Source organism: Pseudophryne corroboree, chromosome 3 (assembly GCF_028390025.1).
Source record: "Pseudophryne corroboree isolate aPseCor3 chromosome 3, aPseCor3.hap2, whole genome shotgun sequence".
NCBI lineage: Eukaryota > Metazoa > Chordata > Amphibia > Anura > Myobatrachidae > Pseudophryne > Pseudophryne corroboree.
In genome coordinates, this window is record NC_086446.1 from 566,447,731 (window position 1) to 566,472,180 (window position 24,450).

The following is a 24,450-nucleotide window of genomic DNA, read 5'->3' on the forward strand; positions in this document are numbered from 1 at the left end:
CCCTCCTCCAGACCTCAGTTGTAGGAACTGTGCCCAGGGAGACTGACATTTCGAGGAAAGGCATTACTTAACTAGTGGTGAGATATCTACCAACTCACACCCTCAACCATGCCGCACACATGGCATTTAACATAACACATGCCAACAGGCATGAACCAATTGCAGCAACATGCTGAACTAAAATAACACAACTTGTGTAACTGTAATAACTAAACTGCAGATAAAATACGCACTGGGACGGGCGCCCAGCATCCTCTACGGCATGGGTAGGGAACCTTTTTTCTACCGAGGGCCATTTGGATATTTATAAAATCCTTTGGGGGCCATACAAAAATTACCCTGCCCCCCAGTAGGTCTGCCCCTTAGAAGTACTGTGTGTGCGCGCCGGATGCGCGCGCGCCAAAAAATGGGTGTGGCCAGTTAAAATGGGACGTGATACACATATGTCCCCAATAGTGCAGTGCCAGATCCACAATTGCCCCCACAGTGCCAGGTATACAAATGCCCCTCACAGTGCCAGGTGTACAAATGCCCCTCACAGTGCCAGGTGTACAAATGCCCCCCCCACAGCGCCAGGTGTACAGATGCCCCCCCCCACAGTGCCAGGTATACAGATGCCCCCCCCCCACAGTGCCAGGTATACAGATGCCCCCCACAGTGCCAGGAATACAGATGCCCCCACAGTGCCAGGTATACAGATGTCCCCACAGTGCCAGGTATACAGATGCCCCCACAGTGCCAGGTATACAGATGCCCCCCACAGTGCCAGGTATACAGATGCCCCCACAGTGCCAGGTATACAGATGCCCCCACAGTGCCAGGTATACAGATGTCCCCACAGTGCCCCCCCCCACCCCCCGTGCTGCTTACCGCTCCTTTCGGCGGGACACGGAGGAGAGCGCGGCTATGTTGGGCGGCGGCGTGTAGGACTTGAAACCAGCCGCCGGTTCGAGAGCTAATCAGAGCTCGCAGACCGGCAGCCGCGGCTCCTGATTGGCTGCCTGTCCGCGAGCTCTGATTGGCTCACGAACCGGCGGCTGGTTTCAAGTTCTACATGCCGCCGCCGCGCTCTCCTCCCTGTCCTGACACTGAGCGGCGGCGTGTCTCACTGAGAGAAGCAGGTGGGCCGGACCAAACGGCTTTGCGGGCCTTATACGGCCCGCGGGCCAGAGGTTCCCCACCCCTGCTCTACGGACTAGGAGAAAAGGATTTACCGGTAGGTATCAAAATCCTATTTTCTCATACATCCTAGAGGATGCTGGGGTTGACATCAAGACCATGGGGTCTATACCAAAGCTCCAGTACGGGCGGGATGACCCTGCAGCACCGATTGACCAAACTTGAGGTTCTCATCGGCCAAGGTGTCAAACTTGTAGAACTTAGCAAATGTGTTTGACCCTGACCAAGTAGCTACTCGGCAAAGTTGTAATGCCGAGACCCCTCGGGCAGCCGCCCAGGATGAGCCCACCTTCCTAGTAGAGTGGGCCTTTACCGACGTCGGTAATGGCAATCCAGCCGTAGTATGAGCTTGCTGAATCGTATTTCTAATCCAACGTGCAATAGTCTGCTTGGAAGCAGGACAGCCAATCTTGTTGTGATCATACAGGACAAACAGAGTCTCTGTTTTCCGTATACAAGCCGTTCTAGCGACATAGATTTTCAAAGCTCAAACCAAATCTAGAGATTTTGAATCAGTGAATGTGTCAGTAACTACTGACACTACCATAGGTTGGTTTATGTGGAAAGATGAAACCACCTTCGGAAGTAAATGTTGACAAGTCCTCAACTCTGCCCTATCTTCATGGAAGATCAGGTAAGGGCTCTTGTGAGACAAGGACCCCAATTCAGACACCCGCCTTGTGGAAGCCAAAGCCAAAAGCATCACCACTTTCCAAGTGAGAAACTTCAACTCTATCTTTTGTAGAGGCTCAAACCAATCCGATTGAAGGAACTGCAATACCACGTTTAGGTCCCATGGTGCCACTGGAGGCACGAATGGAGGCTGGATGTGCAGAACCCCTTTCACAGAGGTCTGAACCTCTGAAAGAGAGGCCAATTGTTTCTGGAAGAACACTGACAAGGCCGAAATCTGGACCTTGATTGATGCCAATCGGAGGCCCGCCTCCACACCATCCTGCAAAAAATGGAGAAAACGTCCTAAATTAAACTCTTCCGTAGGAGCTTTCTTGGATTCACACCAAGATACATATTTTCTCCAAATACGGTGGTAATGTTTCGACGTTACTCTCTTTCTGGCCTGAATAAGGGTGGGGATGACCTCCTCGGGAATACCCTTCCTGGCTAGGATACGGCGCTCAACAGCCATGCCGTCAAACATAGCCTCGGTAAGTCTTGGTACACACACGGCCCCTGCTGCAGCAGGTCCTCTCGAGGAGGAAGAGATAGAGGATCTCCTATGAGTAACTGCTGAAGATCTGGGAACCAAGCCCTCCTTGGCCAGTCTGGGGCAATGAAGATTGCTCGAACCCTTGTTTTTCTTATGATCCTGAGTACTTTTGGGATCAGCGGAAGTGGAGGGAAGACATACACTGGCGGAAATACCCACTGGGTCACCAGTGCATCCACTGCTACTGCTTGAGGGTCTCTCGACCTGGAACAGTATCTCTGAAGCTTCTTGTTGAGACGAGACGCCATCATGTCTATTTGAGGAACTCCCCAAAGACTTGTCACCTCTGCGATGACTTCTTGGTGGAGGCCCCACTCTCCTGGATGGAGATCGTGTCTGCTGAGGAAGTCTGCTTCCCAGTTGTCTACTCCCGGAATTAATATTGCCGACAGAGCTCCCAGCGGAGGATTTTTGTCGCCTCTGCCATTGCCGCTCTGCTTTTCGTTCGGCCCTACCTGTTTATGTATGCGACTGCTGTTACATTGTCCGCCTGGATCTGCACGGGACGGTCTTGAAGAAGATGTACCGCTTGTTGAAGGCCGTTGTAAATGGCTCTTAGCCCCAGAATGTTTATGTGAAGGCAGGCTTCCTGTTGTGACCAACGTCCCTGGAAGTTTTCTCCCTAAGAAACTGCTCCCCAGCTTTGGAGACTTGCATCCATGGTTACCAGGACCCAGTCCTGAATCCCGAACCTGCTTCCCTCTAGTAGGTGAGAGCTGTGTAACCACCACAGGAGTGAAATCCTGGTTTTTGGCGACAGGATTCTCTTTCTGTGCATGTGTAGGTGTGACCCCAACGACTTGTCCAACAGGTCCCACTGGAATACTCTGGCATGGAACCTGCCAAACTGTATGGCCTCGTAAGCTGCCACCATCTTCCCCAACAACCGAATGCACTGATGGATTGACACACTCGATGGTTTCAATATCTGTTTTACCATTTTCTGGATTTCCAGAGCCTTTTCCAGCGGAAGAAATACTCTCTGAACTTCAGTGTCCAGAATCATCCCGAGGAAAGACAACCTTGTTGTTGGTTCCAACTGTGACTTAGGGTAAGTTATGATCCACCCGTGTTGTTGGAGTATTGACAGAGAGAGTGATATGTTTTGTAAAAACTGCTCCCTGGATCTTGCCTTTATCAGGATATCGTCCAGATAAGGAATTATATTGACTCCTTTCTGACGAAGGAGAACCATCATCTCCGCCATCACCTTGGTGAATACCCTCGGCGCTGTTGAGAGACTGAAAGATAACATCTGGAATTGGTAATGGCAATCCTGAACCGCGAATCTCAGATAAACCTGGTGAGGAGGATAAATGGGAACAAGCAGGTAAGCATCCTTTATGTCCAACGACACCAAATAGTCCCCCTCCTCCAGACTGGCAATCACTGCCCGAAGTGATTCCATCTTGAACTTGAACCTTTTTAGGTAACCATTCAGATCCTTTAGATTTAGGATCGGTCTGACCGAGCCGTCCGGCTTCGGAACCACAAAGAGGCTTGAATAAAAAAACCCCTCTCTTGTTGTGACAACGGTACCAGGACTATGACCTGGTCTTGACATAATTTTTGGATTGCCTCTGTTACTGCTTCTCTTTCTGACGGAGAAACTGGCAAGGTCAACTTGAAAAATCGGCATGGGGGAACGTCTTGAAACTCCAGCTTGTACCCCTGGGATACTATTTGCTACACCCAGGGATCCAGGCCAGACTGTATTTATTGGGCCGAAAGGACTGCATTTGCGGGTGATAGGTCTTTTTTGCCGGTGCAGGCGCAGAGGGCAAAAATGTCAACTTACCTCCGGTAGCCGCCGAGACTAACGCATCCAGGCCATCACCAAATAAGGCCTCACCTTTATATGGGAGAGCCTCCATGTTTCTTTTGGAATCTGCATCCGCGTTCCACTGGCGAATCCACAAGGCCCGCCTAGCCGTTACTGCCATGGTAGCGGCCTGTGAACTCAAGAGTCCAATATCCTTCATTGCTTCCAGCATGTAGGCGACAGCGTCCTTGATATTCCCTAACTTAAGGAGTATCTCATCTTTATCAATCGTGTCAATTTCTGATGACACGCTTTCTGACCATTTTTCAATAGCGCGACTCACCCATGCGCAGGCAATAGTGGGCCTAATCAGTGTACCATTGGTAACATAAATGGATTTCAATGTCGTTTCCATTTTGCGGTCTGCCGGCTCTTTAAGAGAAGCCGTGCCAGGAGCAGGGGGAATGACCTTCTTTGTCAACCTGGAAAGTGCACTGTCTAACACAGGGGGTGACGCCCACTTTTTCCTGTCCTCAGCCGGGAAAGGGTAAGCTATGTGAATCCTTTTGGGAATACGAAATCTTTTATCAGGATTCACCCACATCCCTTCAAACAGAGCATTTAGTTTGTGTGGAGGGGGGAACGTGACTTTGGACTTCTTTTCCTTATATAAATACGCCTTCTCTTGAGGTACAGGAGTGGTTTCTGTAACCTCCAACACATTCCTTATAGCCACAATCATATATTGTATATTTTTTGCCAATTTATGATCCATCTCTCTGGATTCACTATCGTCGACACAAGAGTCAGAATCCGTGTCGGTATCAGTGTTTACAACATTTGCAAATGGTCTCTTATGTGACCCAGAGGGGCCGCCCGCATAAGTAATAACAGCATCCTGAAAAATCACATCTTCCACAGATTTTCTCCAGCATGCAGCCTTAGTTTCAGACTTATCTAATCTGCGGTTAATCAGATGCATACTGTCACGTATCTCTTTCACCCATGCAGGCTCTTGGTGTGCCGGTGGCGCCACCACATTACAACTCTGTGACACACTGAGACTTATTTTGGGGACAGACCCACAGTAAAATCTGTCAGAGGGACACAGGATGGGAGCAGCCAGTTCACAATCCCAGCGCCAGTATTTCCTGTGAACACAGTATGTCCACAGCCTAACAGCGCTTTTTAAATAGTAATATACACTATCAAATGCACCACAATCGCTTTGTGCCCCCCCTTAATAGGACCCTGTACTTGTCAGAAGTGGAGGAGAGGACCAGCGTGTTCTCTGCAGCCTGAGGAGAGAAAGAAAATGGCGCTGAGTAGTGTGCTGGCTGCCTGAGGAAGAAGCTCCGCCCCCGCAATGGCGCGTCCTTACACTCATACAAAACACTGTAATATTTATACTGGCGGGGGTAGGGCTGTGCCAGCGGCAACTTATACCCCCTTTTAGCCAGTTTGAGGTATTTTTCTTGCTGCCCAGGGCGCGGCCCCCGCGCCCTGCACCCTGTAGTGCCTGTGTATGTGGGCAGCAATGGCGCGCTGCGCTCCCACCAGCCGCGGCGCACCTCAGCCGTCACTTGATAGAATTCTTGATCATTCTTCTTATACTCACCCGTCTTCTGACTTCTGGCTCTGTGAGGGGGGTGACGGCGTGCTGTGGGAGTGAGCATCTAGACACTGCTAGCGTTCAGTTCCCTTCAGGAGCTAATGGTGTCCTGTCAGCCAGAAGCAGAGCCATGAAACACTGAGGAAGTTGGTTCTGCTACTGCCAGCAGATCTCCCTGAAAATAAAAAACCTAACATAAGTCTTTTTAGAGAAACTCAGTAGAGCTCCTCAGAGTGCATCCAGTCGACCTGGGCACATTTCTAAAACGGAGGTCTGGAGGAGGGGCATAGAGGGAGGAGCCAGTTTACACCCAATGAAAAGTCTTTAGAGTGCCCATGTCTCCTGCGGATTCCGTCAATACCCCATGGTCTTCATGTCGTCCCCAGCATCCTCTAGGACGTATGAGAAATGTAGTTGTCGCCACCACTACTTGCAGTCTAAGCCATACCTCCCAACATTGGGCAAAACGGAAGAGGGAAGTCCCTCCCCAAAAGAGGGTGTGGCCTATGCAAAAGGGGCATGGCTTTGCGGCAATGCCACAATCGTGAGCCACGCCCCCCTTTCCATGACTGTGGGGGGCATGCCCAGCGCTCTATGAGCTACTGGCATGCCCCCAGTCCCTCTGTCACCCATGAATAGACACACAGTGTTTATTCTCCTCAGAGCTGCTAGTGGTGGGAGTCTGCCCCCCTCCCCCCACCGCGGGACACTGTGGTCCACGGGTGGGACTTTGGGACAGTCCCAAAAAAATAGGACTATCCTGCGAAAATTGGGGACAGTTGGGAGGTATGGTCTAAGCTGGTCGTGGCAAAATTGGGACAAGCAGCACTGTCAATTCACCAACCCCCACGAAAAAGTCCCTAGTAGAATTTTGCCCCCACACCCCCCACATCCAAACAAGAAAATGGCACCATACGGCAATCTTTAGGGCTCTTTCCAGTTCCACTTGTGGCCAGTGTGGAGTAATAAAGTCTAAGGAGAATATGTATAATATTAATAATTTTATTTATATAGCGCTTTTTCTACCATATGACTCAAGGCACTATATAAATAAACATTTACCAATGATTTTGTATTCAATTTTAGGGTTGATTTAAATCGACTGAAATCAAATCACTTTCTTTTTCACTGTCCAAATCGTTCATTTATTAAACATTCGATTTTGAAACCGAATTCAAAAAATACATTTGATTTGTGTCGATTTTGACTAGCGATTTCTTCAGTTTTTGATGTCCATTTCAAAATAGAACATAAAATCACTTTAAAAAATTGTATGAAATTAAATAAACACTTCCCTATGTGTGTCTATTGGACAAAACATGTCACATGCAAGACACTGCAGTGGTTCCTCCTATTCTGGATTGTATACATCTCCATTGGTGGCGCTCGTGCACTGGTGTGTGTACATCTCTGATGGTGGAATGCCTGCGCTGGATTGTGTACATCTCCGAAGGGGGGGGGGGGGGGTTGCAGCACATTCTATCTGTATGTGCAGAACGGGTCCTATGTCATCGCAAACAGTGCCCTCTAAGCTGCAGCTTGTCACCATTTGGGGGCGGGGAATCCAAAGTAGCAGGAGCGATGTGCACTGCGTCCATCTATGAATGAGGCCCATAATTCCTGCAGCCACAGTGACCCACATGTTTGGCTCCCTTTTTATTAGAGCTGTGTGCCAGGGATGTGTGGTGAGCTAAATGGCTCAGGAGGCACTGGCTAGCCCCAGAGACAGATTTACATGCAATACACAGTATGAGCCAAAGGGTACATCTGGGCATTATACACAGGTGCAGCAGTATAAACTCCTGGTAATTTGTTGAGTTTTGATCAGAGATGTACGGAAAAGATAGGTAGGTAGGCACTGCCTCACCTGCCATAGACTTTTTACTCCAGAGCTTTGGCTATAAAAATTATTAGAATAATACAAAGAAGATATTTAAAACAAATTCTTTGTTTTTTTCATATACTTTATACAGTCAAAACTCTGGCACAAACGTTAGTATGGCAGGAAAGGCTCTGCCTCACCGCACGTCACTGCTGTGTGCAGATTCTCAGGCGTTTCTTGATTTCTTTTAAAACTGATAAAATAAACACATCTAAAATCATGTCATTTGGACTGGTCACATACTGTATAGAGTCTTTACAGTATTATTAATATCTGGCTTGATTCATTGATGGACGCTGCAGCTGATTGTGCACTTTGACTATATGCAAAATAGCCTTGCAAAGTAGCCCTGAAAAGTACAGAGACGCCCAATGGAAGAAATCACAAAGGCACAGCAACTGCAGACACATTGCCAGCGCGCACGCATATCCTTCAATAATCACCAGCTTGATTAAATCAACGGCCACGCAGCTTGGCAGTCTGACCAGAGACACGGGAGGCACACTGCTTGAGTACAGATTCACAAGTGCACCCAGCAGCACGTCCAAAAAAATGGCCACAAAATGCCTGTATTTGTGCCACCACTCCCCTGGCAGCACCCACAAACAGTGCCTGACTGCCAGTCACTCTGCAGGAAAGTAAGCGATGAGAGTGGCATCGCTATCAGACTTTGGTGCATGTGCAGCGTGAAGCATATGTATGTGACATTTACCAATAATCCCTCAATTGCAAAAACATCTGCATAGCATCCATCACCTGTACTCTTATATGTATCATAGTGAAGGTTTAGGGAATAGAATGCTGTTTAGAAGATAAAATCGCCTGTCTGCTATTAGTCTATTATTTTGGGGATTTGTATGTCGATTTTGAGTTTGATTTGTTTTCAAACCAAATGTTAGTAAATCAGGGGATCCTATATTCGTCTATGTAAAAGTACAGATGTTTTGCTGATATTAGATTTTGAATGGGATTTGGTTTTATATTCGATTTTGCCTTTAGTAAATCTCCACATTGCAAAATTAAATGCAAATTGAATGCAAAAGCACCAAAATTTAACATTAGCAACATTTTCTGTTGGTGCATTACATGTCCCAGCAAGCCCTGGCATGCTTTAACTGTTTGGTAGTTTTGTCCCTTGTACAACTACAAATGCCAACATAATAATAGCTTCCTTATGTAGAACAATAGTTTCCAGACTATACTGTAGTACACTTGTGAAAAGTGCAATAAAATAAACACGCATGCACAAAAAATAACTCATTACAAATTGTTACAGTATATATTATGATGACTGGAAAATCAAAAGCATGATATGCTTAATGTGTCATCCTGCTTCATACATGCATATATAAATATATGTAAGTTCATATGTTGATTTGCACAGATACATGGATACATCTGTAATGGGGTGAGGTATGGCTGACCAAAGGTCTCCTGACCGACTGTCAGCATAACGGCGCCGGGATCCCGGCGGGAGGGGGCGAGTGCGGCAAGCCCCTTGCGGGCTCGCCACGCTGCGGGCTTGGTGGCGACCGACACCCACGAGTGGGAATAGTCCCTGTTGGTTGGCATGCCGACCGTTGGGATAGTGAGGGGGCGGGATGTTGGGGGAGGTCATGTGACCGTCGGTCTCCTGACCGCTAGTCACATGTATACCACCCCTGTAATGTGTGCACATCTGTAATTGGTGCAGGTGTGGGATGTGCGGTGCACACAGTCCCTTCATTCATTTATAATACTTGCCTCTTAGCACCACAGATATTACCAGGACCATGGTGTGCACTGCAGATATAACTGGAAAAATTATGCAGAGTCGCAGACACCATGTTTTTGGAGATCTGTGCATGTGGACAGAAAACATAGGGAGAACTGTATATGAGCAGTAGGTTCTGGCAACAGCATGAAAAAATGGTGCAAATATCATTAAGGACATGTCCTCTCATGGCAAAATCAGAGGAATAGTTTGCTATAATCTGGCGGTTAAAGAAATTCAGAAATTAGTTTTCATATATTATTAACTAAAAAATGTATCCTCAAATCCTAGTCTAAGGAGTCAATTTACTAAAGCTTCCAAAACAGGGAATTGGTGATGATACCCATAGCAACCAATCAGACGCTGTCTATCATTTCTCTGTTGCCTTTTAGAAATTGATAGACAGCATCTGATTGGTTGCTATGGGCAACATCACCAATTCTCTGTTTTAGGAGCTTTAGTAAATTTACCCCTAGGTGTGTGTATATATGTATATGTATATATATATATATATAGAGAGAGAGATATATAGATATATACATACACACACACACACACACACACACACACACACACACACCAAACATAGTATTATACCTTTATACCTTGGATAGGAATAAGAGGATCCATCCTTCAGATACTGATGCATAGATTACAACCAGTGATGTGCAGGCATTCAGAGGATATACAGCTGTCTGGTTATCACTGCACAGAAAGCGGATACCACTCTTTTCTTTCATTTTAGAGTCTGAAGGAACTAGGACTTTGTGTCACCTACAAACATGTAGAGCGTGCTGATCACTTTGATGTCATTGAAAAATTAACCCAGGAAGATTATGTCCTGACTCAGGTAAATTATTGTAGCACCCAAGGGAATATTGAGGTTTGTACATCTGATAGTGTTGTTGCTTGGGGTATCTTCATGCATAAACTTTGTCACAATACCAGGACATCCACAAACTATTTACCTGGGTCAACCATCAGGGAGTGTTTCCAAGGATAACCACCAAAGACTCCTGTATTGTGGACATTTTCCACCCAGGCAAATATCCAGATAACCCCCTCATCCCCTCCGCCATTGTCACTACAATACCTTTTATGGGAGCAGGAGAGAGAGGGCGGAGTGAGAGAGACACAGGGGGTGTCGTTGAGAGAGAGTTTCATGGAAAAAGAGGGAATGAGAGAAAGAGACAGGAGCGAGAGAGTCAGGGAGAAAGAGAGAGAGAAAGGAATAAGGGGGGCATCAGGGAGAGAGAGATGGTGTGAGAGAGAGAGAGAGAGAGAGAGAGAGAATAAGGAGGAGAAAGAGAGAGGGAGGGGAGCGAGCTAGAGTGCCAGGGAGGGAGGGAGAGAGAAAGAGAGGGGAGCCAAAGATAGCGAGTGTGTCAGGGAGGGTGAGAGAGAACGAGAGAGAGAGAGAGATTCAGGGAGAGAGAGAGAGATAGTGTCACAGAGGGAGAGAGAGATAGTGTCACAGAGGGAGAGAGACAGTGTGGAAGGGAGAGAGTGATAGTGTCAGGGAGAAAGGGGGACAGAGACAGTGTCAGGGAGAGAGAGAGAAAGTATCAGGGAGAGAGAGAATATATTCGAAATATCATTTTATAGAATGTCCTTGATAAATGTTACTTCAAAGCTGATTGGTTGCTATGCTATGCTTCTCCACTGGTAATAGAGAAAACGAGATTTATGGTAAGAACTTACCTTTGTTAAATCTCTTTCTGTGAGGTACACTGGGCTCCACAAGGATAGACATTGGGGGTGTAGAGTAGGATCTTGATCCGAGGCACCAACAGGCTCAAAGCTTTGACTGTTCCCAGAATGCACAGCGCCGCCTCCTCTATAACCCCGCCTCCCTGCACAGGAGCTCAGTTTTTAGTTAACCAGCCCAATGCAGTAGCAGGAAAAGAGACGATAACGGTTAGTAGCCACATACACCACACTCTCACGACAGGAGAAGTGTCAGCGGCTAATGCCATACCAACCCAAAGAAGCTAAGTGCGTCAGGGTGGGCCTTGTGGAGCCCAGTGTACCTCGCAGAAAGAGATTTAACAAAGGTAAGTTCTTACCATAAATCTCGTTTTCTGCTGCGGGGTACACTGGGCTCCACAAGGATAGACATTGGGGATGTCCTAAAGCAATGAAGATGAACTTGTAACTTGATATAAATGATAAGGCAATAATGAAATCAGATGCAAACGAAACTCCGATATATAACAAATAGCAATCAAAGCACACAGTCTCTGTAGAAGCACACGTCTTTAAGCCAAGCAAGGCCCTAGCAGGAGACCGTTCTAACACAGCAAGTTGTTAAGTGCTGAATGCAATGCACAATGCTAGATGCTGGTAATCAGGTGCACAGGCTGAGTAATGGAAGAACACCTGAAGAAAGTCTCTTACTGCAAGTTGTTGTGGCAAACGGTGGCTGGAGTTCATAGCAAACTGAAGAATGACAAGGAAACCACTGGAAACAGGAACACAGGAACCAGGAGAACTTGTACACCGAATGTGACTCGTAGGAAAGCTGGAATGGATGCTGGTACTTGTAGTTCCACAGGAACACTGGAATAGGGAAACAACTTGGAAATGCCAGAAATAGGAGATCGCTGGAAACAGGGGATTGCAGACTGGAAACGGAACTGCTGGAACCTGCAGTTCCACAGGTCCAATACACTGGGGACAGAGGACGCGTTGTCCAAGGCGATGAGATTGAGCCAGGAACTGGAGTTTACTTTATACCCCTTGGTCTGTGATGATTGGATGCTGCATCTCTGTGAGAACACACCCCACTGGACTGGGTGTTCAGATCAGCTGTGAGTTAGCTGAAGCACTGTGTACTCCAGGCTGCAGTAGACTGAAAACTGGAACTGGAACTGAACTGAACTGCTGGAACCTGTAGTTCCACAGTAGTGATGCGATGGAGAATGCAGATTCCTGACATGAGGGAGGCCAGACGTAGGACTAAGTCCAGGCCCTGCTGAAGAAAAGCCAACAACTTGGCTATACTAAACTTGGAAGCGTCATAATCGTTAGATGCGCACCAAAGTAAGAATGCCAGACCCTATAGTAAATCCGAGCCGAAGCCGGTTTCCGGGCCCGCAACATAGTTTTAATGACCGCCTCAGAAAACCCTTTAGCCCTTAAGACAGAAGCTTCAAGAGCCACGCCGTCAAAGACAGCCGGGCTAGGTCCTGGTAGACACAGGGGCCCTGAACGAGGAGGTCTGGGCGTTGTGGAAGTAGAATTGGACGCTGACGATAGGCCTTGCAGGTCTGAGAACCAGTGCCGTCTGGGCCACGCTGGAGCTATGAGAAGCAGAATTCCTTTTTCTTGCTTGAACTTCCGAATTACCCTGGGCAGGAGTGACACCGAAGGGAACACGTACGGCAGCCGAAACCTCCACGGTACCGCCAGCGCATCCACCTGCTTGGTCCTGGAGCCACCAGAGCAGCGACAGACGGAACTCTGGAGTCAATGAGGTCATTTGAGACCTGATCCGCTGAGGCAGGCTGTCCCACTTGGCTAGAATCAGCCTCTGGAGGGGGCGAGAATGGAATTGAGCATACTCCACCATGTCGAATGCTGATACTATGAGGCCCAGCACCTGCATCGCCGAATGTATCGACACTTGCGGACGAGAAAGGAAGTAACGAATCCTGTCCTGAAGCTTCAGGACTTTCTCCTGACACAAGAACAACCTCTGGTTGTGAGTGTCCAATAGCGCTCCCAGGTGCACCATGCTCTGAGCAGGGATCAGGGAGGATTTCTTCTAGTTGATGAGCCACCCGTGGGCTTGTAGAAACCGGACCGTCATATCTAGATGACGTAGGAGAAGTTCTGGGGAATTTGCCAGGATTAACAAGTCGTCCAGATACGGCAGTATCCTGACCCCTTGACGGCGGAGTACCACCGTCATCACCGCCATAACTTTGGTGAAGACTCACGGAGCCGTTGTTAAACCAAAAGGTAACGCCCGAAACTGGTAATGGAGGTTGCCAATAACAAACCTCAGGTATTGCTGATGTGACGCTGTTATTGAATATGCAGGTAAGCATCCTGTATGTCCAGGGAGACCATGTAGTCCCCAGGTTCCAAGGCCAGAACTATAGAGCGAAGGGTTTCCATACGGAACTTGGAAACCTTCACAAGCCTGTTAAATGCCTTGAGGTTGAGAATGGGCCAGGAGGACCCATTCGGTTTCGGGACTAGAAACAGCGGAGAATAGTACCCCCAGCCCCTCTGCGCAAGAGGCACCTGTACTACGACTCCTGTATCCAGGAGGGTCTGTACCACCGAATGCAGAGTGTTTGCCTTTGTCTGGGCCAACGGGACGTCTGTCTGGCAAAATCGATGAGGGGGTCGGTTTTTGAAGGCTATGGCGTAACCTCGAGTGACGACTTCCCGTACCCAGGCATCTGAAGTGGTCTTCAACCATTCCTGGGTATACCCTAGAAGCCGGCCCCCCACCCTGGGATCCCATGCGGCAGGCTTATCAGCCTTGGAAGCTGGCTGACGGGCCGCCCAGGCTCTTTTTGGCTTTGGCTTACCAGGTTTGGAAGTGCGGGCCTGCTTGTTGTATGCCTGACCTTTTGCTTTACCTGAAGGGTGAAAGGAAGTACCTTTAGCCTTCGACACAGAAGGAGCGGTACTTGGCAGACAGGCAGTTTTGGCAGTAGCCAAGTCAGCCACTATCTTATTTAAGTCCTCCCCAAACAGAATATCTCCCTTGAAAGGGAGTACCTCCAGGGTTTTTCTAGAGTCCAGATCCACAGACCAGGATCTCAGCCACAATATCCGGCGAGCCAGGACTGACGTAGTAGAGGCCTTGGCTGCTAGGATACCGGCATCAGAAGCTGCCTCTTTAATATAGCGAGAAGCTGTGACAATATTTGACAAGCATTGTCTAGCATGGTCAGATTGATTTCAGCTTCTAACTCCAAGGTCCATGCTTCAATAGCCTCTGCAGCCCATGTTGCTGCAATAGTGGGCCTTTGTGCAGCACCCGTGAGGGTGTAAATCGGTTTAAGACAACCCTCCACACGTTTATCCGTAGGCTCTTTTAGAGACGTGACAGTAGTGACAGGTAGAGCTGAGGAAACCACCATCCTAGCCACATGTGAGTCTACTGGAGGAGGCGTTTCCCAATTCTTAGACAGCTCTGGTGCGAGGGGATAGCGAGCCAGCATCTTCTTTTGAGGCACAAACTTCGTACCCGGGTTTTCCCAGGGTTCCTGACGTATATCCACTAGGTGATCAGAGTGAGGTAAAACTTGTTTAACCACCTTCTGACGCTTGAACCTATCTGGTTTCTTAGGAGGGATAGATGGCTCGGGATCATCCGCAATCTGTAGAATTAACTTAATAGCCTCCAAAAGATCAGGAACATCCACATGTGAACTACCCTCCCCATCAGCAGTATCTGAGTCAGAACCTGTGGGGTCAGTGTAAGTGCCGTCTTCATCAGACGAAGTGTCAGTGAGGCGGTGGATTGTGAGGAGACAAGCGCTCGCTTAGAGGACCCCTAGGGCTTAGGCGAGCGATGGTCAGACTTTTTAGTAGTCAGGGACTGGTTCAACTTCTTCAATTGAGCAGATAAATCGTCCGCTCATGGCGGGTTAGCTGCAGGGACCACATACGGTTGTACCGGCATTGGGGGTCCCATAGGGGGTGTTAGTTTATTAACTAGTGTATGTAGAAGCGTGGAAAAAGTGGCCCACGGTGGGTCATTATGTACCTCCGTTGCCACAGTCCCACTGGGGGGCAAGGAGCCCCCAGAACCAGAGCCCACAGCTGCTATATTCTCCTCATAGGGATCTGTGGCTTCAGCAACACCGGCAGTGTGTTCAGCCCCAGAACCGTTACCCTCAGAAGCAGACAGGATATAACTTGCAGTATCAGGTAACACAGTACTGCACTGGACTAGCTTATATATATAGCTATATAGTCAATAGATATAACACCAGAGGCAGAACTCTGGGAGGCAACGGAGTCAGCTGCCGCCGGGCTCCTGCTTTGAAGGTGGGCACCTCTCTTTCTGTTCCGTGTGTTCAGCGACATTAATCCATTAAGTTAATTGACAGCAGCCGGTATCTCTTCCGTAGCTGACTTCCCCACTAGTCACTACACCTTACAAATGGGTTCACTACGGTATGCCGGCGGTCGGGCTCCCGGCGACCAGCATACCGGCGCTGGGAGCCCGACCGCCGGCTTACAGACAGTGTGGCGAGCGCAAATGAGCCCCTTGCGGGCTCGCTGCGCTCGCCACGCTACGGGCACGGTGGCGCGCTACCACGCTATTTTATTCTCCCTCCAGGGGGGTCGTGGACCCCCACGAGGGAGAATAAGTGTCAGTATGCCGGCTGTCGGGATTCCGGCACCGGTATACTGTGCGCCGGGATCCCGTCAGTTGGCAGACTGAAGACCACCCCTTACAAATCACACCCTCTTTATTATAGATATACTGGAAGCAGATACCTTACTGATGAAGCTATTTGCTCCTATAAAGGAAACATGAGAATTCTAACTATATGAAGTTATTTCTCTGACAATTACACGTAACTTCATATAGTTAGAATTCTCATACTTCCTATGCAAGAGCAGATATCTGCATCAGTAAGGTGCATGCTACCAGTGTAAAAGGTTGTGGGTTCTAATCCTGGATATGACACTTGCAAATTAATTGTCAGAGAAATAATCAGCAGATCTATGTAGTGTTTGGTTGGACCCCTACATAGATCTGCCTAGTTGCAACGGTTTTGTGGTAGCTTCATATAGTTAGAATTAGAGATGAGCGGGTTCGGTTTTACTCGGTGTTACTCGGATCTCAAAACTGCATCTTATTGGCTCACGGATGATATATGGGGGGGGGGGCCACCAATATTTTTCTTGCCTCCGGGCAACTGGGAGAAACTTACGCCACTGTATAACACTGCACAGTAAGAACTGGATGTATATCACAGGGTAATTGTACTAGAAAAACCCTGACTAAATGCACTCTTTCCTAACTAGCACTGTCTAAAAAGGCAGGTAGAATACTTAAGTGTCATGTAAAGTCACAGCACTGACAACCAGGCGGCTTTACACAGGAGGATTTGCCCAAGCAGTCCCAGGAACAGTGAAGCTGAGAGATAATGGCGCCCAGACACTGACAGGGAGTGAGGGAGAGACAGATATGCAGCTCCAGGGCGGGAACATTTGCAGGAAATGGCGCCCTGGGGCTGGGGGCGGGGCTTCAGGTCTAAGCCTTATCCCCCTGCTGGCAAAACCACCGGGTACTGTGGGCTACTGAAAATGGTTTAGAGAGAAAACCTGACCTGCACCCATGCCCTGGTGATCTAGTGGGATCGCCTGTACTGCCACAGTGTCCACCGCCAGCGCGCGCGGCCCGCCTCCCACTGACCGCGCCGGATCGCGATAAAGACCGGGTCCTGCAAGCGGGACCCACTCACCACCTCCCGAAGCGCGGCCATGCGATCCCGGAGAGCTCCCGTCGTGTGTGCCTGACGTGAAGAAAACTGGAGCCTGCTGCTGTAGTTACCCGGCAACCAGGGCTCGGGAGTGTACAGCGCAGCTGGGGAGAGCTGGAGCTGCAGCAGTGAATGTCTTCTGACATTTACCACCGCTGCTGCCCTTGAAGTCTTCACTTTTTTCTTCAAAAAAAGCTCTTCTTAGGGCTGCCTGGTGCAGGCCCTCTGTTATGTGCCTGCTTACTGCAGCACCAACTACAAAACTGAGCTCCTGTGCAGGGAGGCGGGGTTATAGAGGAGGCAACGCTAAGCATTCTGGGAAGTCAAAGCTTTGAGCCTGTTGGTGCCTCGGGTCAAGATCCTACTCTACACCCCCAATGTCTATCCTTGTGGCGCCCAGTGTACCCTGCAGCAGAAAAGAAAGTATAGCGCTAAAACTGTATAGATGAGCCAAATACCTTATCAAAAGTACACGATTGCAGCTGCTTCTGGTAACCAAAGGAGTTAGGGTCTCTTTAGGAATGAATATAGCAGCAACTCTCACTGCTTATTCTCTTTAAAGGCCCCACACATTAGAATGATTTTATGCACGATGTGCACGATTCAATAAATTGCTCAAAATCATGCAGTTTCCACTAACGATAACGATTCGAAGCGTGGTCCCATGGGTCGTTTGTTGTTTCTTCAAATCTTACCTACTGCAGGCAAGATTTGTCATTCTGGGTAGTGATTTGGTGCAGCTCATTCGTAGCTTTGCACGTGCGATCGATTGCACATACGATTTGCATCATCATTAACTACATTGCATTTTGCGAGTCATTTTAATGTGCGGAGGACTTAAGATATACAGGGATCCTGATCCTAGGTGCACGGCAGTTTCTAGACAATTTGGCTCCCAGTGTCAGCATTAAAAAAAATGTGCCCCCCCCCCCCCGATACACATTCAAAAATGCCCCCCCCCCCCCCCCATAGACATAAAAAAGTATTTGGGAGGAGCATGGCCTCGCATGAAAAGACTACCTTGCACCCCAGTTTTTGACCCTACAACAACAGACCACCACAGGAAAATAAAACATCCAACATATTAAGCCCCACACAGTAATGCCCCTTTCACCATATTATGCCCCCTGCACCATATTATGCCATACACCGCAATGCCCATGATACATTATGCCCTACAGTAAAGCTTCTAATTACTTTTAAATTACCTACTCGTGCCAGGGGTTTCATGCACTGGGTGTCATGCTCGGTGCCAGGGGTTACTTGCTCGTTGCCAGGGGTTTCATGCTCTGGGATGCATGCTCGTTGCTAAGGTAGGCACCCTGTGCGATCACACGGCACGCCTGTCGCTAGAAACGGCACTGCATAGTAGACCCAGTATACAAAATAACAGCCATGCTCACGCTGTGTCGTGATCTGTAATGCAAACAGGGGCGGGGTCTCAAAACATTTCTCCACCTCCAGTCAGCAGCTTCCTCAAGAGACAACTCTCAGTGTTGTTTAAATAAAGAAACTTACATTTGAAAAAAGTATATGGCAGCACTTCTAACACCTTTCCTTTAGTGTTTAAACTTCTCCACTTGTTCACTTCTCAATACATCAACCCCATAATTACAATATGTATGTTTTACAATCAACAGTTAGGAATAACCCCCCCAACTCAGCATTTGCTCCAATATGTCTGGCATTCTAGAAATAAAGTTGTTATGGTTTTGTCCTATGATCTATTGTCTGACAATACATTCCTTTTATTCACAGCTCATCCTAACGATGATCTTGAAAAAGTGCTGCAAATCGGAACCTTGATTTGGTTTGTGCGGCGCTAGCTTGGTGGAAACTCCTGGTGTCCAGCTGGAATAGATTACACAATAAAGGCTAACATTTTCTCATAGCAACATGACCATGCTAAATATATGCTTATCAAATGGATTCTACACGGTAATTACTTTTTCAAAGCAATCTAGGGGAAATGTATGAAAAACTATTAAAAGGAAAAACTGATGCTGCCATTACTACCTTCTGCATCGAAAAAGTTTTCATTAATGTCTCTGTACTTATTTCATATTGCTTTTACCAATAAGTTATCGTTTGTTAGCGCCAAGATAGATACACTATGGACAGGGCCGAAACTAGGATTCTTGTCACCTGGGGCAAGGCCAGTAGCGGATCTTGCCACGGGCAAGCAGGACTTTTGCCCGGGGCGCCGCCTTCCGGAGGGCGCTGCACCATGGCAAGATCCGCCACTGCTGTGCCCTCCGCTGCCCGCTGTGTCCCCCGGCTGTGCGGCTGTGTCCCCTGTAAAGGGAACTAGACGCTACGCGTCTAGTTTCCCTTCGTGGAGAGGACCTTTGCTGAGCGGTGCGCGATGACGTCATCGCGCACCGCACAGCAAAGGTCCTCTCCACGAAGGGAACTAGACGCTACGCGTAGCGTCCAGTTCCCTTCGTGGAGAGGATCTTTGCTGTGTGGTGCGCGATGACGTCATCGCGCACCTTTAAGCGGCGCTACTACTGTACAGGGGGCGTAACTGACCACGCCCCTGTATTAAGCCACGCCCCCATTTCCTGCCCGGGGCGCCGAGAGGGCTCGAACCGGCCCTGGGCAAGGCAGTATTGTGCCGCCCCCCCCAGCAAACACAGATCTATTTACTCTGGGACATATTCCATATAGATGCACTACTTATAGTTGTACCCCCTATAGATGCTTTGCCTATATATATATATATATATATATATATATATAAAAGAAAAGAAAAAAAAGAAAGAAAAAAAAGATGGAGGGCGCAAAGGTGAGTAGTAGTGGGTCAATAATGCTTTTACTGACAAGTATAAACTCACATACATTTAAATTCAAGGTAACCGGTGCAAAGTGGAAAATCAGTGTGGCCTCCGGATCACTCACACTGATAGCCACCGCTGCTCCCCAGATACCACGGACGCTGAAGTTTCCCAGCTTCACGGACTCCAAACGGCAACCACACACTCCGGTACTCCGGACACTGGGTCTCACGTCACACGTCCTGCTGGCCACGCCCAACGCGTTTCGTCACGGGACTTCGTCAGGGGGTGTGGCTGGCAACGTTGTATCAGATTATTTATACTACTGCGGCATTACAAAACCGATCACATGTATAATTACAAAAACAGACATATATACAACATAATTCATCATACAATTATAAAATCACACAGCACAATAACATCATATATAATACATACATCTATTATTAAAAACGCACTGAGATAACGATCATAAGAGCGATACTGACATATAATCAATTAAACAGTTTATTTAAACAACCCAATTAATAATTAAAAACTAATCTTCATTCATCTATATTTATAGACTATAAAACCTTGTTTAAAAATCAATAGCAAATCATTCTACAGGTCACCCCGTTAGGAAGAATATATATAGTACCCTTAATAGATAATAAAAAATAGACAGGAATGCATACATCTGCACCAGATACATATATAGATAAAAAAATAGATGCATGTCTACACCCGCACATAAAATTCATTGTCATTATATCGGTGCATATTTAATTAACACTGCAAAAAAGCACATATAGACAATTCATAAACAAATAACAATATATTTATAGTTGACTCATGATGGATTTACGACCAAGAAAGAGGACCAACAATGGAAAAATATAAACTACCATAAGCATCATCTCAACATTGAACTAGCGTGGGTGCATAGAAAGACACAAAGGAGCCAATGGCCCAACTACAATGCGTCTAAACACCCACACCAGCACCAATGGATCTAATGCAAAAAAGGGGTAATGTCATAATTCTCATTTAGACCATACGGACTGATAGTATTCAAAGTATGTATCCAATACATCTCTCTCTTTCCCAATTCCTTTGAAATATCCCCACCTCTATCTCCCAGTCCCACATGCTCAATAGCTGTAAAACTAAAGTGACTAAGTGCCCCTCCGTTACAACTTAAAAAGTGTCTAGGTACACTGTGATCTTTTAATTTATTAGTTATACTCCTAGTATGCTCAAGTATCCGAATCTTTAATTGTTGCTTAGTTTTACCTACATATCTTGCACCACATGCGCATTCTAAAAGATAAACTACTGAGGTAGTTTGGCAATTAATCATACTCTTAATCTTCCAAAACCGTGATTTATCAGTATTCCAAACTCTTTTTTTATCTTTACTAATATAGGAACACACTTTACAATGGCCGCAAGGATAACAACCGGTCACTCGAGTCTTATTCAACCAGGTTTCCTCAGTTAATTTATTAAGATTGCTGGGTGCTAATGAATTCTTAAAAGATCTAGCCCTTCTGAAAACTACTTGTGGATTTTTTGGCAGACATTTCTTCAAAATAGGGTCTAAAGTCAACACATCCCAATTATTTTTTTAAATATTTCTTATTTCATTACTTTTAGTATTATATCTGGTAATAAATGGTATAAAAGTTTTATCCTGGGTTTTATTTCTCTCTTTATAAACCAACGACTGTTTTCTATCCAGACCATCTGCTTTTTCTTTACATTGATTAACCAATTCCACTGGATACTTCTTTTCTAAAAATCTCTTTGTGTATAATTCAGCTTGTTCATTATATTTATCACTTTCTACACAGTTCCGTCTTAACCTAAGAAACTGAGAGTAGGGTATATTACTGACCCAATTCTTCTGATGACAACTTTTAAAATGTATATAATTATTGCTGTCGACCTTTTTAACATAAGTATATGTGTTGATTTTTTTACCCGGACTCCACTCTGATGTATCTATAACTAGATCCAGGAATTCTATTCTAGTTCTCTGATAATTGGAAGTAAACCTTAAATTATAACAATTATTATTAAGATACAACATGAATCTATTAAAATCCTCCTCACTACCTCTCCAAACCATTAGTATATCATCTATATATACCTATAAAATGTGTGTATAAATTCTGAGAACGGATTATCACCAAAAATAACTTCTGCTTCCCATTTTCCTAAATAAAGGTTGGCAAATCTCGGGTCATAGGGGGTCCCCATAGCACACCCACACAGCTGGTTATAAAATACACCTTGGAATTTAAAATAATTATTATTAAGAACATATCTAATACACTCCAATAAAAATATTCTCTGGTCTTCACTTAAGGTTTCATCCTTGCTCAAATGAAAATAAATGGCCTCTAATCCCTCCTTATGTGGAATACATGTATATAAGGATTCAATGTCTAAAGTGCACCAGCTATACTGCGAATCCCAAACATTTGTATCTAAGTTCCTTAATACATGTGTAGAATCTTTAATAAAGGATTTTAAACCTAATACATAATTTTTGATATAAACATCCACAAATTCAGATAGTTTAGATGTTGCAGAATCTATCCCGGCGATTATAGGTCGCCCTGGGGTTTTTTCTAATCACTTGTGGATCTTTGGTAGGTAATAAAAAATAGCCAACCTTGGATGGGGATTATATATATAATTAATTTCCTCCCTACTCAGACATCCCTTCTTAAAACCTTCTTCTAATAAAGTCTTAATCTCTTCTACTATTCTCAAAGTGGGATCTGAATTTAATTTTATATGTTTATCATCATTTAATAATCTAAAAGATTCTTCCAGGTAATCCGTTCTATTTAAAATAACCACACCCCCACCCTTATCCGCCATTTTTATTATAATATCATTATTTTTCTCCAATTCAGTAATGGCCTTTCTCTCATCACTGTTCAAATTATCTTTACACCTTTTGTCACTTTGACACAATGTGTTCAAATCTTTAAAGATTAGAAAACGTCTCAATGTAACATCCCCGTGATTCTAATGGATAGAAATTAGACCCTTTTTTCAAGCCTGTATAATTTTTAATATCCTCATCACACACCTTTTTCTTATCATTTCTATCATTTTTCATATAGTGCCTCTTGAGGGTTAAGGTTCTAATAAATTTATTAGCATCTATAAATAATTCAAAATTATTAGGCTTTACATTTGGAGCAAAGGATAAACCTTTCTGTAATAATTTAATTTCACCCGGTTTAAGGTCATAATCTGACAAATTAAATATGCCTGTTAGTAATTCTGTCTCCTCTGTTTGTTTGTTTGTTCTTTCTTCCTCTCTTTCCTCTCTTATTTCTTCTTGGATTTTTCTTTTCAATCCTGACCTGGGGCTGTACACATCCATTTTTTCGATGGGATCTAAACGATCCCTCCAATTCTGGCCTCTCCTTAAAAAATCATTCTTAAACCCGTCTCTCCTATTAGGGGTATCAAGTGGAGTAAATCTATTAGTAAGTGGAATCCTATTCGTTTCCTTCTGGTAGTAATTCCTATACCTCTTATATGGGACCTGCTGCCAATCACTATCCCTATATTTATTTCTAAATCCACTCCTATTTTTATAGGCAACTTCATTAGTACCATTATTCTCTTGTAACTTGCCATTCCATTTTCTAACGTTACCATTCTTATAATCATTAAGATCACGCTGAAATTTCTTAATTTTCGTATCAATTATATCCTTTTCAGTTTTTTTAATCCTAGTATCACTTTCCAATTTCAGTTCTTTAAATTCTTTCATATCCTTAAATGATGCCAGATAGTGCAGTGAAGTGAGCAAGCCTACGGGTGAAAACGCGTTTTGGCACAGCTGGAATCAGCATGGCAATGTCGCCTTGTGAAAGTTAGAATCACTGGTCCTACAACCAACATACGCTGCTCCGTCCAGAAGTCCTGCTGCCTTTAGAATGGTAATCTTCCTATTTTCAGCTAGCTCTCATCCACGGATTGTGGTGCAGCGTCCTTGCTCTGTCCTATGATATCAAGGCGCTGCAACCGCTCTAACGTGGAAAGCAGCACAGCTACTAATCTTTTTTCCGGCCAGTAATACCCGAAGCGCTGCTGTTTTCATATTTGCCGTCCGCTGCACCGGTCCTAGTGACCAGAGTACATGACGAAAAGAGATCTCAGCGGCTGGACTGGGTTTGCGGTCATAAAAACTTTTCATTCTAGCTGGGTTTGCTGCTACTTTTTAGCCCAACACATATTGTTCAGTGACCTATGGTCAAATGTTAGAGAAAATAATGAATTATGTTAAGTGAGCCTAACAATATTAGTATACCGATAAAGTATACCTGAAAATAAATTTGGGAAAGTACTTTGCTAATAGCCTGTGTGGAGAACGGCTTTTTTGATAAATGCATTTCTATGTGAGAATGTGCACGGCACTGGTTTAACATTGAACCACTCCCTATCATCTCCCTGCAATTACCTGAAAATTAAACAGGCAGGAATTGTACTCAATTTCGGTTAACACTCATCCCTGGATTGCGGTGCAGTGTCCTGCAATGTCCTAGGATATCGAGACATTCCATCCGCTCTAACAGGGAAAGCAGTACGGCCACTTATCCTCTTTCTGGTCAGAAATTTCAAGGTCGCTGCCCTCTCATCCACCGGCCGCTGAGCTAACAAAAACCTTGAGCTCATGACGGTGAGACAGTAGAAGCAATGTACCATGGCATACTACTGATCATCTTTTTTACTCTTTCCTTTTTTCTCTCTATACCAACTATAAATGTCGGGCTACTA

The 24,450-nt window shown here is 45.9% G+C and overlaps 1 protein-coding gene across 2 annotated transcripts in view; it reads left to right on the forward strand.

Annotated features, from left to right (window-relative positions):
* Nucleotides 1–18,890, forward strand: part of AFMID (arylformamidase) — a 156,677-nt gene extending 137,787 nt beyond the window's left edge. For both annotated transcript variants that reach the window (XM_063961299.1, XM_063961301.1), the window contains 2 exons: nt 10,162–10,266; nt 18,638–18,890. In XM_063961299.1, the coding sequence (XP_063817369.1) occupies nt 10,162–10,266; nt 18,638–18,685 (153 nt within the window). In that variant the 3' untranslated portion in view covers nt 18,686–18,890. The remainder of the gene's footprint in view (nt 1–10,161; nt 10,267–18,637) is intronic.
* The last annotated feature ends 5,560 nt before the right edge of the window (nt 18,891–24,450 follow it).